We start from the raw sequence: 15,628 nt of genomic DNA on the forward strand, positions 1-15,628 counted from the left end.
CTTCTCTCATCAAGAAGGTGCTGGGAAGTTGTTTTCATGGCATCTTAGAATGGGTTGGTTTGGAAGGGACCTTTAAAGGTCATCTAGTTCAACCCTCTCTTTAGCATGCTTGGCCTTCTCAGCCTGGAGAAGAGGAGGCTCAGGGGAGACCTCATCACTCTCTACAACTCCCTGAAAGGAGGTTGGAGCCAGGGGGGGGTTGGGCTCTTTTCCCAGGCAACTCTCAGCAAGACAAGAGGGCAGGGTCTCAAGTTGTGCCAGGGGAGGTTTAGGTTGGATATTAGAAAGAATTTCTTTACGGAGAGAGTGATCAGGCATTGGAATGGGCTGCCCAGGGAAGTAGTGGATTCTCCGTGTCTGGAGATATTTCAAAAGAGCCTGGATGTGGCACTCAGTGCCATGGTCTAGCAACCGCAACGGTGGATCAAGGGTTGGACTTGATGATCTCTGAGGTCCCTTCCAACCCAGCCAATTCTATGATTCTATGATTCAGTAATATGAAATTTGTGTCATTCAGATTTGTCCACATTATGTTGGATCTGGCAACTTCTCTGAAGAGGTCAATGCCAAATATTCTGCTTATCTTGGAACCAGGAACAGGTTTCCCCAAGCCCACATTCTGGTTTCCTCACCTCTGAGCTCTTGTGAGGATTTGGTGAATGCCAAACCACTGCTCCTCCTAGGGCACTTTTTATCTTGTCCACTTCTGTTGCTTTGACCATTTCAGTTTGATCATCCACACTCCAAGAAGAGGCAATGGAGGGACAGAGAGGCATTTCCAGAGGGAAACCATCCCATCTCAGGCAGCTCATCTTGAGTGGGATAAACACTGAAGCACGTGGTGCAAGGAAGACCTTAATTAAGAGTGCTTTAAAACAGGGGGAAGCTTTGCCAATCCGAAGGTGGTGGGTGATAACCAACACTTTCAACAGAAGATTTGACACTTTGCTGAGGGTATTTGAGGACAATCCAATCCAAAACAGAGGGCAGATCATCCCATTTCTCCTTGTCCTAGGGTGCTGGTGCCTCCTGCAGAAGGATCCACATCATTGGCTTGGGTCCAGGAGACTGGATGGCCCCAGGGCCTGAGCCAGTTACATGTCTCTTGAGTTCACAGAGGAGATGAATAGGAGGAGATGTGACAGAAGCAGCTGAGATAATGAGAGCACAGATCAGATGAATGTGGCCAGTCACCTCTTCCAGCAATAGAGCAAAAGGGACGTTGAGGACAACTGGAAGGCAGCAGGAGAAAGGGAAGTCCTTTTGAAACACAAGCTGCAGCAAACCTGTGGACCTCACTTCCTCAAGGCAGGGCTAAGGTGAAGGCTGGAAGGGAACTAAAAAGAGATCCAGTGTTTCTGGGGTCAGTGAGGACATCTTAATTGAGGGGGAAAAAAAAAAAAGGTTTTAGGAAGCATTCACATTTCAGGACATGAACCAGCCTTTAACTGGCCAGGGCTGGGAGGGCAGCTCTTCATGTGAGCAAACTCTCCTGAAGTTTCACAATAAAGGATTTGGGAATGTGGATGCTCTTCTGGTCTAATGTGGAAGAGTCTTCCTTGTGCTAGCTTGGACCTGGTCTCTTCTTATAGAAACTCAAAGCAAAGCCTTGTGTCAGGAAGTCCCAGTGGGATTCAGTGGTAGAAGACTTTTTGTTCAGGTCTACTTGGAGATTGGGCCCTGGACTGAGTTCCTTACCTTCACTTCCTGCCTTTCCCAAGCAGTCTCCAGTAGTTTTCTGTTTCTTTTGGACTGGTGAGGCTGTGTCCTGTGGGAGTCAGGTCCTGGGGAGAAAGATGTGCATGGTCCTTGGGAGAACATCTCAGATCTCCCTAGCAAGGGAGAAGATCCTGAGGATTTGAAACTCACCCCTTGCCCAGTGAAACCAAAATATTTTTTAATGAGAAAAAAAGCAAAGGACAAGACACTGGTGCCACCAGTAGAAAATCCAGTGTTCCAAAAGTCAGGCTCTGTTTTTTCATCACTCCAGCCCTGAGTCCATTCCAGAGGTGAACTGGCAGTCCTGTATCCAAAGGCAGACCTCAGTGTAGACCCAGACTCCCATGACAAATATAAAGAAGTTCATTTCCAGGAACTGTTTCAGCAGATCCCCATCCTTTATCAATCATCTCCCAAAGGTGAACAAATCCCTCAGCTCTCTTGAGCCCCAGGGATGGGATCCATACCCCTCATTGAGCAGCTGAATTCATCTTAGACAGCTTAAACTTTACCTTACCTTAAACTGTCTAAACGAAGTTGAATCCCTTTGTAGTAGAGACAAACCTTCCAAAACCAAGACTTGATTAATCTGTTGTCTGAGATGTGTGAGATAAGACATCCCCTGGGGAGAAGTCTGGATTTTAGCCAACCCCATTCTTTCTATTAAAAGCATCCACAGGAAATGAGAGGTTGAAAATGCTGAAATTGTGTTCAGCTCACTTTTGGGGCTTGGTTGCACCCACAGAAGACCTGCAGAGTGTTCAGTGACCATAAAAATAGGTGACACATAAAGGCAGCAGAAAGGCCATCCCTGGGTCAGACTTCTGAGTGATGTTCACCACAGGTGGAACAGTCCTGATCACAACTGGTTAAGGAAGTGTCCTGAAATCCTGTGAGGCAAATGAATGTCAAAACAAATGATGCAGCCCTTGATTATTTATGTACTGCTTATTTATTTTTATTATTTATAGGAAAGATCCATACTCTTCCATGTTCAAAGTCAAAAACAAAGAGGGAGAATGAAGGGAAGAAAAGATTATTCCCTCTACTGAAAGATAATAAAAAAAAAAAAGATTAAGCATCAACTATAGCAGGAACAAATTAAATCAGACCTGGGGGCTGAGCCTGACCCCTTTTACTCTGGTACAAATAGATAAAACCAGATTAAAACATAAGGGAGAGCAACTTCCAGGCAGTGTTGTTATAAGAGCAGAATCTGGCTCTGTCTTTTTTGTACAGAAATGCATTTTCACTCTGTGTGCACCCAAACGAAAACCTTGATGGTCCTGAAGAGACCTTCAGGGAGGAATGTGCCACCCAGAGGGGGAAAACATGATAAGAGGGTTCACAGCACAGAAGACTGAGCAGCCAGACAGGGATGGGCAGGAACTGAGCTGTGGCACTTGACATTCAGCAAGCAACGTTCAGAAAGCCCAGGGGTTGATGGATGGTTTCATGTCCCACTGAATATTTCCTGCCCAGCTCACCCAGGGAAAACGTTGGTATCTTCCCATTTTGGTTTAGTAGAATCTTCAGGAGAATTAATGTAAAAAAAAAAAAATAATTAAAATAAATAAATAAAGAAGAAATAGAGCACCATTAAGCATCATTTTCAGCTTTAAAGGGACAGGCACCAGAGTAAATACTTAGGGAATATGCTGCAAATTGCTCACAGCTGCTGGATTTCTGATGAAAATGGTGCATAGCCCTGGTGAAAAAACCTCCCTCCTCAACTGAACAATATTGGGAGTATGGGAGGAGGGAATGGTTATATTTTTAATTTAAAATATTTATTTGTGTGCTCGTGTGTGATTAGTTTACAGGATTTTATTAGACTAGTTGGAAACCCATGGATAACTGCATAGCATGGAGAGGCCAGATAGACTGGCATGGCTTTCAATGCATTTTTTTTCTTCCTGCAAATATATATATTGGCTTTAAAAAGAGCACTGGCAGTTTAAGGAGAGTCATTGTTTTGAGTCTCTCTTGTGGATGTGGGTTTTTCAAAGACCTTCATTATATTTCTGACATGGTCTTTTCTTTTTCTGGGCCATCAGTAAGAACTAGAGGATGAAAACCAAACCAGGCTGAAATTCATCCTGCCCCTGTGAGCTTCAGCAAGAGTCTAGGAGCTTTCCTTGATCTCAGAATGCTTCATGCTTCTCCCCTCCAATACCAGATCATTACCTGCATGATAGTTCACTCCACTCCTTTGTCATGATTCAAGGAAATGGTTCTTCTTTTCCCTTCTCTCTCTATTCCTTGGCCTGACACTCTCCTTGGAAAGTTTAACCTTTTCTATGGCTGCCTTATTTCTCACTGCTTTCTCATTTCTTTTCCCCCTTCACTTCTTAGTCTGCCTGCCACCTGTGTTCACCAGTGAGCATTGGCTCCCCCTGAGAAAGGCAGAATTAATAAGGCAAAAATCAGAGAATCATAGAACAGTTTAGATGGCAAGAGACCTTAAAGATCATCTACTTCCTATCCCCTACTATGGGAAGGGACACCAGACCAGGTTACTCAAGTCAGCATCAAGGCAGTTCAAGATGCTGGGCAAGTTCAGCTCCAAATCCGGACACCTAAACAAAGGTGTCTCCAGCAGAGGTGTCTCCATGTGTCCAGGCTTCCCTTGGATTCAGTGGAGATGTAGGAATACAGCCACAGAGTCTAGACAATAACCTCTACACAGCTCTGGCTCAACTGAGTGTGATGACTCAAGAAATAACTTGGTTGACTTTTGCCCAGCATCATTTGAGATGCCCTGAGTGCCCAGCTTCATTCTAGCTTCCAGCTCAAAAATGTTCTTGCCTTCTTTATACAAGTTTGTCATATCTGCCAACTCCACAAGGAGGTCTGGGATATCCTGGAGCATTTTAATGTTGCTGGATTCCCACCTGCCATGGAAGAACTATGGCTTCACCATTGAGTGAAGTAAGAGGCACCACTCACTCATGGACACCCCAAGGTGAACCTCTACAGTTATGGAGCTGAATCCTGAATGCAGGGAATGCTGTGATGTGAAAGAGATCAATTCCTTGCTTTAGCATGGATTTTACATGAGAATCATAAAATCATAGAATTGGCTGGGTTGGAAGGGACCTCAGAGATCATCAAGTCCAACCCTTGATCCTCTCCTGCTGCAGTTCCCAGCCCATGGCACTGAGTGCCACATCCAGTCTCTTTTTAAATATCTCCAGGGGTGGAGAATCCACTACTTCCCAGGAATGAGACCTTGGTAAAGCCTTCTCAGTGCTTCTTCTGTCAAATGGGGACATTAGGGAGCTCTTCCTCACCATGCTGAATGTAGGTTAGGAGACGTCTCACCATAAGGACCTGACATTACTAAAAGGATTTGAGCAACCAACTCTTGTGATGTGTCATTCAAGAGACATTGGTTTGACTCCTCAATGGGGCTAACTATGGACTCACTCATAGCTTCCAGCAGGTGACAGAAGGAGTTCAAGGGCTGTTGTAAGGCTTGGTGCAGAGAATTTGAAGATAATCCCAGGCTGTGTTATTCTGGCAGGCAAGGTCGAGATGCAGCCACAGAGCTTCCAGCCCCATGGTAGTTGATGCCATCCTGGCTGGAGAATGCCCACAGAAAGGTGGCAGTGCAAGAGGGTAATTTTCCACTCCTCAGACTAAGAACAGAGTAGGAGGAGTGGGAGTGTGTTTTTGAAAGTGACTTCAGTTTTAAACCAACGCCAACCAAAACTTGGAAGGGAGCTGAAACCCACTCATGCGAGATGAAGGTGCGTCAGTCACCATGTGCAAAAGTGAAAATCAAAATAATAACAATTAAAAAAAACAAAACAACATTTCCCATGTGATCCAACTTACCAGGACTTTTTGGTTTTGGTCTCATGGTTTGAGAGATTTCTGTTGTTGCTTTGAAATAAGCCTGGAGAAGTGGAAAAGAAAGGAACAGTTTATCCCACAGTCGGTGAAGTCATCACAGGAAAGTAACAGGGAAAGATGGGAATGAGAAACTTGTGGTTGAGGTGACAAAAGCCAAGATGTGCTTTGTCATTTAAGCCTGAATGAAACAGCCAGGGAATGATTTCTGTGGCAGAAGTAGAAATCTTCATATTGCTCCATAGCTCCTGTTGAGGTCCCCCTACTGATGGACCCCCTGCCCTAAAATGTAGGTTCAGATCCTGCCCATAGCTAGGATGCCACGATTCAGATTTGCCAGAGAATCATGAATTTTTAAACAACAAGAACATGCCAAAATGTCTAAAGATACTTCCTTCCTCCCCTCCTCAGTTCTTAGTGCAGATGAGGAAGGAACAAACTGAGAAGGGTAGAACTCATCCCATCTGACCACTGGTGTTCACAAGTCACCTCACTCCCCTGTCAAGGGAGACAGACACTTTGGGAGCATGAGTCAACCCCTCTGGTCCCACACATGGATTTTGGAAAAGGTTGAATCACTTTCTGGGGGTGTCTGCCCCCTCTGTTGACTTGCAGGGATGTTCAGATGACTCTCAGCAGGCATGGGACCACGCAACGGGAGTGACTCAATGCACACACGCCCAGGCAGCTCAGAGCAATTTACAGCCAAGTCTGACATTAGTGTAGGTTTCTGCACTGAAAACATGACAGTGGCAATAGCCTCTATGTGTACACTGGGGTTTTGTTTCTGGTGTGTTTTACTCCTCTCTCTATTTGAGAATAAATGAATCCAACAGAAACATTTTCAAGTCTGTGTGACACATCAGGCTCTTGTGGGCTGGCACTGCTTGAGTTTCAGTGTTCAGATGCTTATGACTTTCTTAGGACCTTTTTTTCTTTTTTTTTTTTTCCTTTTAATCACAGAAAGCTTTAGCAGTGAATATTGAGAACTTACTGCAACCAACTGTAACTGCACACATAGCATCACCTTAGGAATTGTGTGGTGTTCCAAAAGTGTTTTGTCTCCCAGAAATGTAACACATCTGGTAGGGTGAAAATAAATCTGATCTACATCTGCTTGAAGCTGAGGTTATTCACTTTTGGAAGTTTCCATCCATTAAAGCCCTCAAGGCCTATGTGCTAGAGTTTCTTTTTAAGGACTTGTATCTTGGGTGAAGTGGTGGCTTTCTTCAAGGTGATGGTCTAAAACTTCCCTCTTTGATGATGCCATTGATCTTACTCTCTTGTGTTTTGTTGGGTTGTTTCAAATTCAGTCTGAAATGCTAATGTGTGTGAGCCCAAAGGTGAGGTATTGAGAGACCTGAGAGCTGGTGGAAAGACAGTTTTAGTGGACCTAAAACAGGCTGGGAGAGCTGGAATAAGGGGCAGAGGTGGAGGTCTGACATTCTTCCTGGACATCTTTTCACATCTCCTCCAGATATAGCCAGGTTGGAAAGGGGAAAATCTAACCTCAGCACACTGTGGGGTGGGCTTCTCAAGAAGATAAAGCCTTTGAAATGAGATCTGAAAATCCAGTAGATCTTTATTCCATCCCCACAGGAGCCAGGCCCTTGTGAGGAGAGGAAGAAGTGAGGTGAGAACAGGAGAAAGAGAAATTTAAGGGGGTCAGAGATTTAAGTGTCCGTGTTCCTTGAAACCATGAGCTTTTTCCCTTTAGATTTTATGGGGGATGTTCCCAGAGAAATCTTCAGCAAAAGCCCAACCAAATTATTTCACTTCCCAAACATGGATCTTAGTCCATCATCTGTTTCCTCACCTGCAAAGCAGTTGCTCAGTGAGCTGAAGTGGAAGCAGAGGAATGAGATACCAGTGGCCTTCTCTTTTCCCAGGAATCTGTCAATTATATTTTATGATGGTGCTTTGCTCAATGAGTTGTTCCATTTTTCCTTGGGATCATCCATGCTGTTGTATTTCTAAAAGCTCTTGGAGGCTGATGGGGCACTGTTTTTCATCCATTGGAGCAAACAAATAATGCTGGTTGGGATGGGGAATAAGATCAAATCCTTTTGGAATATCATGGAGTGCCTGCCCCACGCCAGGGTGCAGGGGGATGAGCTGGGACTTGAGGGGGATCCCAGTGCAGGCAATGGACTTGCTGATGTGTAGCAGGGTCTGAGTGCACAGGGAAGAGCTTCCCACTGGCATGGTTCCCTCAGCAGTCCCTGACAAAGCAAGGGGATGGACCAGATCCAAAGTCCCTCCAGGTGGTCCCAGCATGGGCAGAATGAGACAGGACTGGAGATGGGGCTGGAGACATGACTGTGACTTACAGCTGTGGTCCATCCAGGAGACAAGGCTGGAGATAAGATACCTCCCACCTTCCGTCCATCCTGGAAACAGAGCAGGAGAGTTGCTAGAGGGATCAGATTCTTCTTTCAGGGCTGTTGGGAGGGTATTGATGAGTCTCAATGTTACCCATATTTATATATTTAATCTTCATGGGACCACAGGGTGACAAAACAACCTGACCATTTGCCTACTTTGTCCAAAGGTGAATGCAAGCAGGGATTCCAGATTAAGGCAAAATCAAGTACCACTCAATGGGAATGTTGCTTGTGTGGAAGTATTTTAGAATAAAAATGATCCCTGCAGCTACAAGGAACATAGATATCATCCTCTTACAATGATGCAGTTCTAGAAAGACCCCTTTCTATAGAAAGTGACCTTCATTCTTGGGCTGCAGTATTTAGGTGGGAGCTGGACACTTCAAAATTTCAAATATGGGTCAAAACAGGATGATGACAGGGGCTGTTCCCCCTAAGATGAGAAGACGTGGGGTGGGGTGGCAGAGCCAATGGCTCCTGAAGATAAGCATGAGGGGCTGTGTCAGAGAACTCCTGAATTCCCACACTGATATTTCTGTATTTCTCTCCTCTAGACTGTAAGGACAACCTGGCGTGAGTTGAACCCTTGGGCTGCTGAGCCTGCCCCAGATGCAATAATTTAGTGAGCAGATGATGTTTTCAACCAAACCTCCTGTCTAACTCAGTGGATCTGTGTGTCTTCCGGCAGGTGTGTCCTCTGTGGCCTCCCTGATGTCCCTGGCTTGGGTGCTAGCCTCCTATCACAAGCTTCTTCGGGACTCTAGGGACGACAAGAAGAGTATGAGCTACAGAGGGGCCCTCATCCATCTCTTCTGGCGCCTCTTCACCATCTCATCCCGAGTTATTTCTTTTGCTCTCTTTGCTTCCATCTTCCAGCTCTACTTTGGGATCTTTGTAGTGGTCCATTGGTGCGCCATGGCTTTCTGGATCATCCATGGCGGGACGGATTTCTGCATGTCCAAGTGGGAGGAGATACTCTTCAACATGGTGGTAGGGATTGTGTACATTTTCTGCTGGTTTAATGTCAAGGAAGGGCGGACTCGATACAGAATGTTTGCGTATTACACGGTAGTGCTGACGGAGAACGCGGCCTTGACGCTCCTTTGGTATTTTTACAGAGATCCTGACACTACTGACTCATATGCCGTGCCAGCACTGTGTTGTGTCTTTCTTAGCTTTGCTGCTGGGATAGCTTTGATGCTGTTATATTATGGTGTGCTGCATCCCATGGGGCCAAGAGCTAAGATCTTTGCCAGCTCCTGTTGCGCCGAGCTGCTCTGGGGCATTCCTTTGCCCCCCGATGTTGAGCCCATGGCACCCCAAACCCCTGGGTACCGGGGGGCCCAGGCTACGCCCACCAGAGCGGTCACGGAGCAACAGGAGGAACTCACAGCTGACACTTGCTTGCCCGTTTTCCAGGTGAGAGCAATGGTGCCATCTACTCCATCTGGGCGACCCTATCCCCCCGAGGGGCCTCTCATTAAGATTGACATCCCAAGAAAAAGATACCCGGCATGGGATGCTCATTTTGTAGACAGGAGGTTAAGAAGAACTATCAACATCCTCCAGTATGTCACCCCCACAGCTGTAGGTATTAGGTATAGAGATGGACCTCTCTTATATGAGTTGCTACAATATGAATCTTCACTTTAAAAGCTCCTTAAAGCAAAAGTAAAAGAGGGGACCTTATTTTTGTTTACGGTAAACACAGATCATGAAACAAACACAAACCTTCAGATAAGCTTTCTTTCTGGTTGCTGTATGTATAAAAAAAAAAAAGAAAAAAGATATTCTCTATGTTTTGTAAGTAAAAACAAAAAGAAAAACTTTTCTTTTGTTTTTTACACACAAGAAACAGTATTTCAACTTCCACACCTAGGAATCACAGGTGGAGAAGGAGGCATCTCCACATCAGTTTTATACCGTACACCAAGTGTAGAACATTATTTATGGGATTGGTGCTGATTGAAAAATAAAAAAAAAAAACAAACAAGCAAACCTACAACTGCCTTATGCCCTTAGGTGCTGAGTTTCATTAAGTACTGTCACCTTTCTCATGCAAAACTCTCTGATGATTATATGCCAGGAAAAAAAAAAAACAACCAACTAAAATACAAACCTTAAAATTAAAAAAAAAAAAAAAGAAAAAAGTAAAAGGAAATAAAAGAAAAAAATTAGTAACAACAACAAAAAGAGAAAAATATATGGAAAAAAAAAAAAAAGAAATACCCTTGTTGCTCTTATTGGATCTAGCAGGAAAATGAACCCCAAACCAAATGTCTACAGATAAGAAAACAAAACCAAGACACCCCCAATGGAGTCTGATTTTTCCCCAATAGCTGAAAGGCAAAATCAGGCCTGTAACTCAATTTGGCAATGCATTTCCAACACCATTTGGCCAAGCCTGTGAGCCTTTACTGAGTTGTGTTCTAAAGGCCACCCCACCACAAAACTGTTACCCTGGTGTAAACGGGCTGTGCCCAATGGTCCCTTTGCACCCAATTAATATGGTAATGCAGTATCTGACCTTGTTTCCAACAATTGCACATGCTAAAGCTCCCCTGTCTCCAGTGGAGTAAAGACCAACAGTCTGAGCCCAGAATCAGGCCTGCCACCTTGATTTCTGGAAAAAAGAAAAGAAATCTGTAAAGGTTGAAATTATATATACCAAAAACCTAACCCGAAAGTCCATTTCCACATATCTAATAACTCTTTCAGTAATAATAAAACTCAGCATAGTAGCAAAAAGCGAGTCAATTTAAAGGCACAATACTTGATCAGTGACTGGCAAAATAATTTGACCTACTGTATCATTTTAAGGCTGTGAAAGGCATCCATGTATTATTTGTAATCTCGTGTAAGACCTGTCATGTCTCATTCAGTGCGAGCCTTAAAGTGATTGTAAAGCATCCTTCGTTTCCATTTTGGGGATTTTGGGTTTTGATTTTTGTTTTGTTTTGTTTTTAAGGAAAACAAAACATGAAAATCGGGATTATAAAGCAAACAAACAAACTCACAAAACAAACAAACAAACAACAACAAAAAAAAAACAACCAACCAACAAACTTCTTCAAACGGTAATAACCTGTAAACTGACTCACGTCTTGAGATGATTTGGTGCTTTGTAATTTTTGTTGATGTTGTTGTTGTGATTTAGCTGAGAATTCTTCAACTGGGTACATGTGGGGAACTGCTGATACAAAAAAAAAAAACTGTCTCGTGTCACCCTCTACTGTAAGTACATGGCAAGAAGCAACAGCAGAGGAAATTCAAGAGCGTAGCGAGAGCATCGTGGTTTAGCTTTAGCCTTCTCACTGCAAGGAGATGCTGCCACCTCCTAAGATGGCAAAGCCTAGACGGTCACCTGCCAAGGGTGGTGTGGTTGTCTTGACATTTCCAAATAGCCTGCTCGGTGTCTGAACATTCACATCTCTTGAATTCTGTTTCTGTGCTGGAAATCTCTTGTTTCGAGTTAAATCACGGGTTTGCGTCTCTCCGACACCCTTTTCCGTTTCGAGAGTATTGCTCCTTTAAAGGAATATTCCTGTTTCAGGGCATCTTTTCAATCCCACCATCCCTCTGCTTGGGAGGGGAGAAACAACAACAACAAAATGAGATCTTTTTAAGTGAATGCTGTAGTATTTTCTGTGTGTAATTGCAATTTTTTATTCCAGAAATACTGTAACTGTCTAGGGTGCAAAACTCCCATGCTGACCTATTCTGCAGAGAAGATCAGCATGGGGGGGAATATTTTTTTAATTACGGTTATGATTTGTTGTCTTTTTTTTTAATTTGAGGAATCAGTTGTGTTTTTTTTTTTAATTACAATAGTATTTAAAGAAACTAGTACCAATTTTATATAACAGTTTAAAGAAGCTGAATGCTTTCTTCGCCTGAATATACCTGAAGAGAAACATTTTTTTCAATCAGTGATCCTTTGCAGTGTTCTGAGAAAACGTTGGGGTATCTTCAGTTGTTTCATTTTGTTTTCTAAAGGAGACTTTTAACTGGTGTCTGTCCCTTCCAAGGAGGGCAGGACTCACTCACGCCAAACTATAGACACACGGCAAAGTTTATAAGAAGCCAAATTGTCACTGGTACTGTAATCCCCAGTCAAACTCCGTTTCAGGCAAATGTTTCTGGGCTCTGATAACAGCCAATATGATGGTCACATTTTCATGCAAAGGGAGGGATTTTGTCTTGTCGTCTCTTATCCCCCATCCCTTGTTTATTGTGCACATAAATATATATAAATACACACATATATATTTGAGAAAACCTTTCATGTCCTTTCTCCATTGTCTGTGTCCCATAACCAGTCCTTTCTCAAGTGTCCTACTGACATTTCACCCTCTTTCTTCCCTAATCAGTATGTTGTCTCCATAAAAAGAGGTAATTTGTGAAGTGAATTTGCTGGCCCCAGCTACAGAGTCATAAAAACAGAGAGCAATAGGCCTGCATTTCTACTCCCAGGACTTGCTTTTGACTTTTCTTTAATCCTAGTTGTAGTCTTACTCTGATCCAGTTCCCCAAGACTCATACTCTGTGTGAAGACTCTATGAAGAACTCTCCTCTACTCATCTGCATTTTATGGGCATAAGCATGAGAAAGGGATGGGTGACCAACAACCCTGCTGTTCTTCGGGGACCTTTCCTCCAAGAAATAGCACCCTCATTTTCAAAAACCCCATGGGAAAATCCCTCTCCTCATCCCTGCCAACCTTGATGTTTGGGTTGAAGATGTGATCCCAACTCCCCGGCCGCACCGAACAGCCGGACCCTTCCGCTTCGCACCAGGATAGTGGAACAAAAGTGGAACGAGTCAATGAACAGAGGGACATTCACCAGGAGTCGAGGAGGAGACCCTTCAGTGTTGCCTCTTCTGAGCATCTGCAGCCTGCCTTCCCTCAGGAACAGGACCCTTGCTCCAGACCACCACACCAACAGCCGTCTTCTCCGTCCCGCTACGGGAGAGGAGGGACAAAAACAGTTTAAAAGTGACCTTACCTCTCAACGCAGTGCTAACTTCTCACAGCCAAACCAGCTTAACTAAGGGCTTGAAACACCTCTGCTCCAAAGTCCTCCTTCTTTGTGACTCGTAGGATGGATAACAACCAAGGCAGGTGCCTCCACTGCCCATTAAGACTATTTCATTACTCTTCATTGCATAAACTTTCTTCCTTCTCTATTAGTCCTTCCTTTGAACGATAACCACTGGCATCTTCACTGAGCAAAAGATTGCCAGTGAGAGCCTGTCTCAACCCTGAAGAACTGTTTTCTTTTTGAAGGACTTCATTACAGCCTTAACGTGAAGCACGTGCTCTACCACTGCACCCAACGAGTTCACCGTGGACAGTTTGGTGTGGTGACCCTTTCCTCTTGGGATTATCTGTGATCTTCTTGCCAAACAGCGCCTTTTGCCAAGCCAAAAGCCTGGGGAGGAAAATTACCCCCAGCTCTTTATTGGTACTAATCCTGATGCTGAGTCGAGTCCTCACCTCCTGTTTTGGGTTTGTTTTGTTGGTTTTTTTTTTGCCCAGGGTGTCTTTATGAGTTTTGGTACCCATTTTGGCAGGATGGTCTGTGACTTGCTTTGGATTCACTTGGTTTTTTAACTCCTCAGCTACTCCCTGGTTGCTTAGTTATACCACACCCTACCTGCTTTCCAGAAGACACTCCACAAGGTTTTTTTCAAACTGTCTTGGAGAAGACTGAATTCATATTTATTCACACCACAAGACCAGCTGACAGCTTCCATGGCACCTTTGTGCTGCTGGATTCACCCTGGGTTCATCTAAACCAGCCAACTGTGCCATGTCAGGGCAAAGCCAGGGTATGAGGGCTGCACCATATTGTCCAGAAATTCCCTGACATGGTTCTGACCCACTCCAAGGAGCCCTGGGCTCAGGCACAGCTTGCACAGGTGTTGACATTGGCCAGACACCATCCTCAATCAGCAGCTTGGATGCAACCACTCTGTATCAGGGGTGAAAGAGTTCAGTAGTGTGGATGTGGCCAGCACTTGTCGGTCATCATCATCACCAGGATGGATTCTGGCAGTGCTTAATTTACTAATAAAGGTGTAATTACTAATTATATGCCCCAGACCAGGATTCAGGACTTGGTGGAGTACCTCACCTCTGATCAGCCATTTTTTAAATTTTCTGCCTGATTCAATGGGTAAAGTTGGGGTTTTTTCCCAGTTGACTTTATTCTTTTTTTTCTTTTTTCTTTTTTTTCCTGAGGTTATTTTGAAACCAGAATCTTTTTTATTGTGCTGACATCAACTCATCCATCCAACCCTCCATCCATGGAAGATGTCTGGCATGCACAGGCTGATAACACTACACATCTGTAGGCAGCTCATTTGGAGACAGGAATGACTCAGACCAAACCAACGATGGAAATACAGGAATTACAAGGTCCCTGCCCATGCCCTTGTCATGCTTTGCCACCCACACCAGGCATTTTTCACCTGCAGCATATCCAACCTGAACTGCAGAAATGGGTTATTGTATACTTACCAGTGGAAATTGCAATCAAGCCACGAATTTTGAGTGTAAATATATGCATTTTCAGTGTTTTGGATTGGATCTATTTTTCTGCTTCATCCCATCCTTCTCCACACCTTCCAAAAGTCAGTGGCTGTTTGAGTCTATTTTTTTATTTAAAGCCAAAATTCATTTCAAGCTTTAGCCAGCTGTCTGCTACAACATGGGTGATGCTGCTCAAGAGGGCAGCGTTGACCTTGAGAGAGAGATATTTACCCTTCCTCTTCAGGATCTGTATTTCTGTGCACACAAGATTCACTTCACAATTTATCCCTCGTCCCTCCATGACACGCCTGTCACCCACGTCCCTGCCGCATGACTGAACCTCCTGAAGAAAATGTGGTCTGAGGTTTGTCCAGCCTGATTTTGTTGAAGCTCCGAGGTGCTTTGAAAAGGAAAAACTTACTACTGTGCATTTGCAAAACCTTTTAGTGCCTGCTTGCTGGGCAGCTTGGGCAAGGAACAATTTGGAAGCTGCCGGAGTCAGCGGAAAATTGTGGAGACAGGCTTTTTTCTAGGGTCTTTTCTTCTTTTACTCTGGGTTAGTTTTTCTCTGGGTTCTATTCAGATCGAATGTGGTCGTGCAAACAAACAAACAAACAAAGGAAAATCCACCAGAAAACAAAAAGCCCAAATAGCCACAAGAAAATAAGGTCTATGCCAATCCCCGTAGAAGCCGAGGTAGTCAGTGTTAGGTGGTAGGGATGATGTGAAGTCCATTGTGAACCCTTTGCTTGCAGAAGCTTGTGTGTTGTTATTTTGGCAGCTGTCTGAAGCCCTGGGGCTTTGGGGATGGTAGTTTCCCAGGGTGACGACTGCTGGTTTTATTTTTTCTTGGAGCTCAGGTGTATTCTGGTGCAGAGAATCTCAGCCTGGTTTGAATGAGAAGATTTGAGGCTATCCCAAATAGACGTGGGCAAACCTTTCACTGTGTGCAGAATGCATTTCCAGACCTTTTGGGTACTGCTAGAGGTTGTTGCAATCCACTTCTTTCTCCATGAGCACATTCAGAATTGCTTCCTTGTTTTGTTGTGTTGCAACTCGGGAATCATGGTGAGGTGAATCTTTTCTGTTGAGGTGACTCTTTCTGTTGATGTGAAGAAAGGTAGGAGCCTTCCTC

General features: G+C 44.2%; 1 protein-coding gene across 2 annotated transcripts in view; it reads left to right on the forward strand.

Moving 5' to 3' along the window:
• The window catches only part of XKR6 (XK related 6), a 288,902-nt gene extending 279,291 nt beyond the window's left edge, over positions 1-9,611 (forward strand). For both annotated transcript variants that reach the window (XM_030447181.1, XM_030447182.1), the window contains one exon: positions 8,647-9,611. In XM_030447181.1, coding sequence (XP_030303041.1) covers positions 8,647-9,611 — 965 coding nt within the window. The remainder of the gene's footprint in view (positions 1-8,646) is intronic.
• The last annotated feature ends 6,017 nt before the right edge of the window (positions 9,612-15,628 follow it).

Source organism: Calypte anna, chromosome 3 (assembly GCF_003957555.1).
Source record: "Calypte anna isolate BGI_N300 chromosome 3, bCalAnn1_v1.p, whole genome shotgun sequence".
NCBI classification, from domain to species: domain Eukaryota; kingdom Metazoa; phylum Chordata; class Aves; order Apodiformes; family Trochilidae; genus Calypte; species Calypte anna.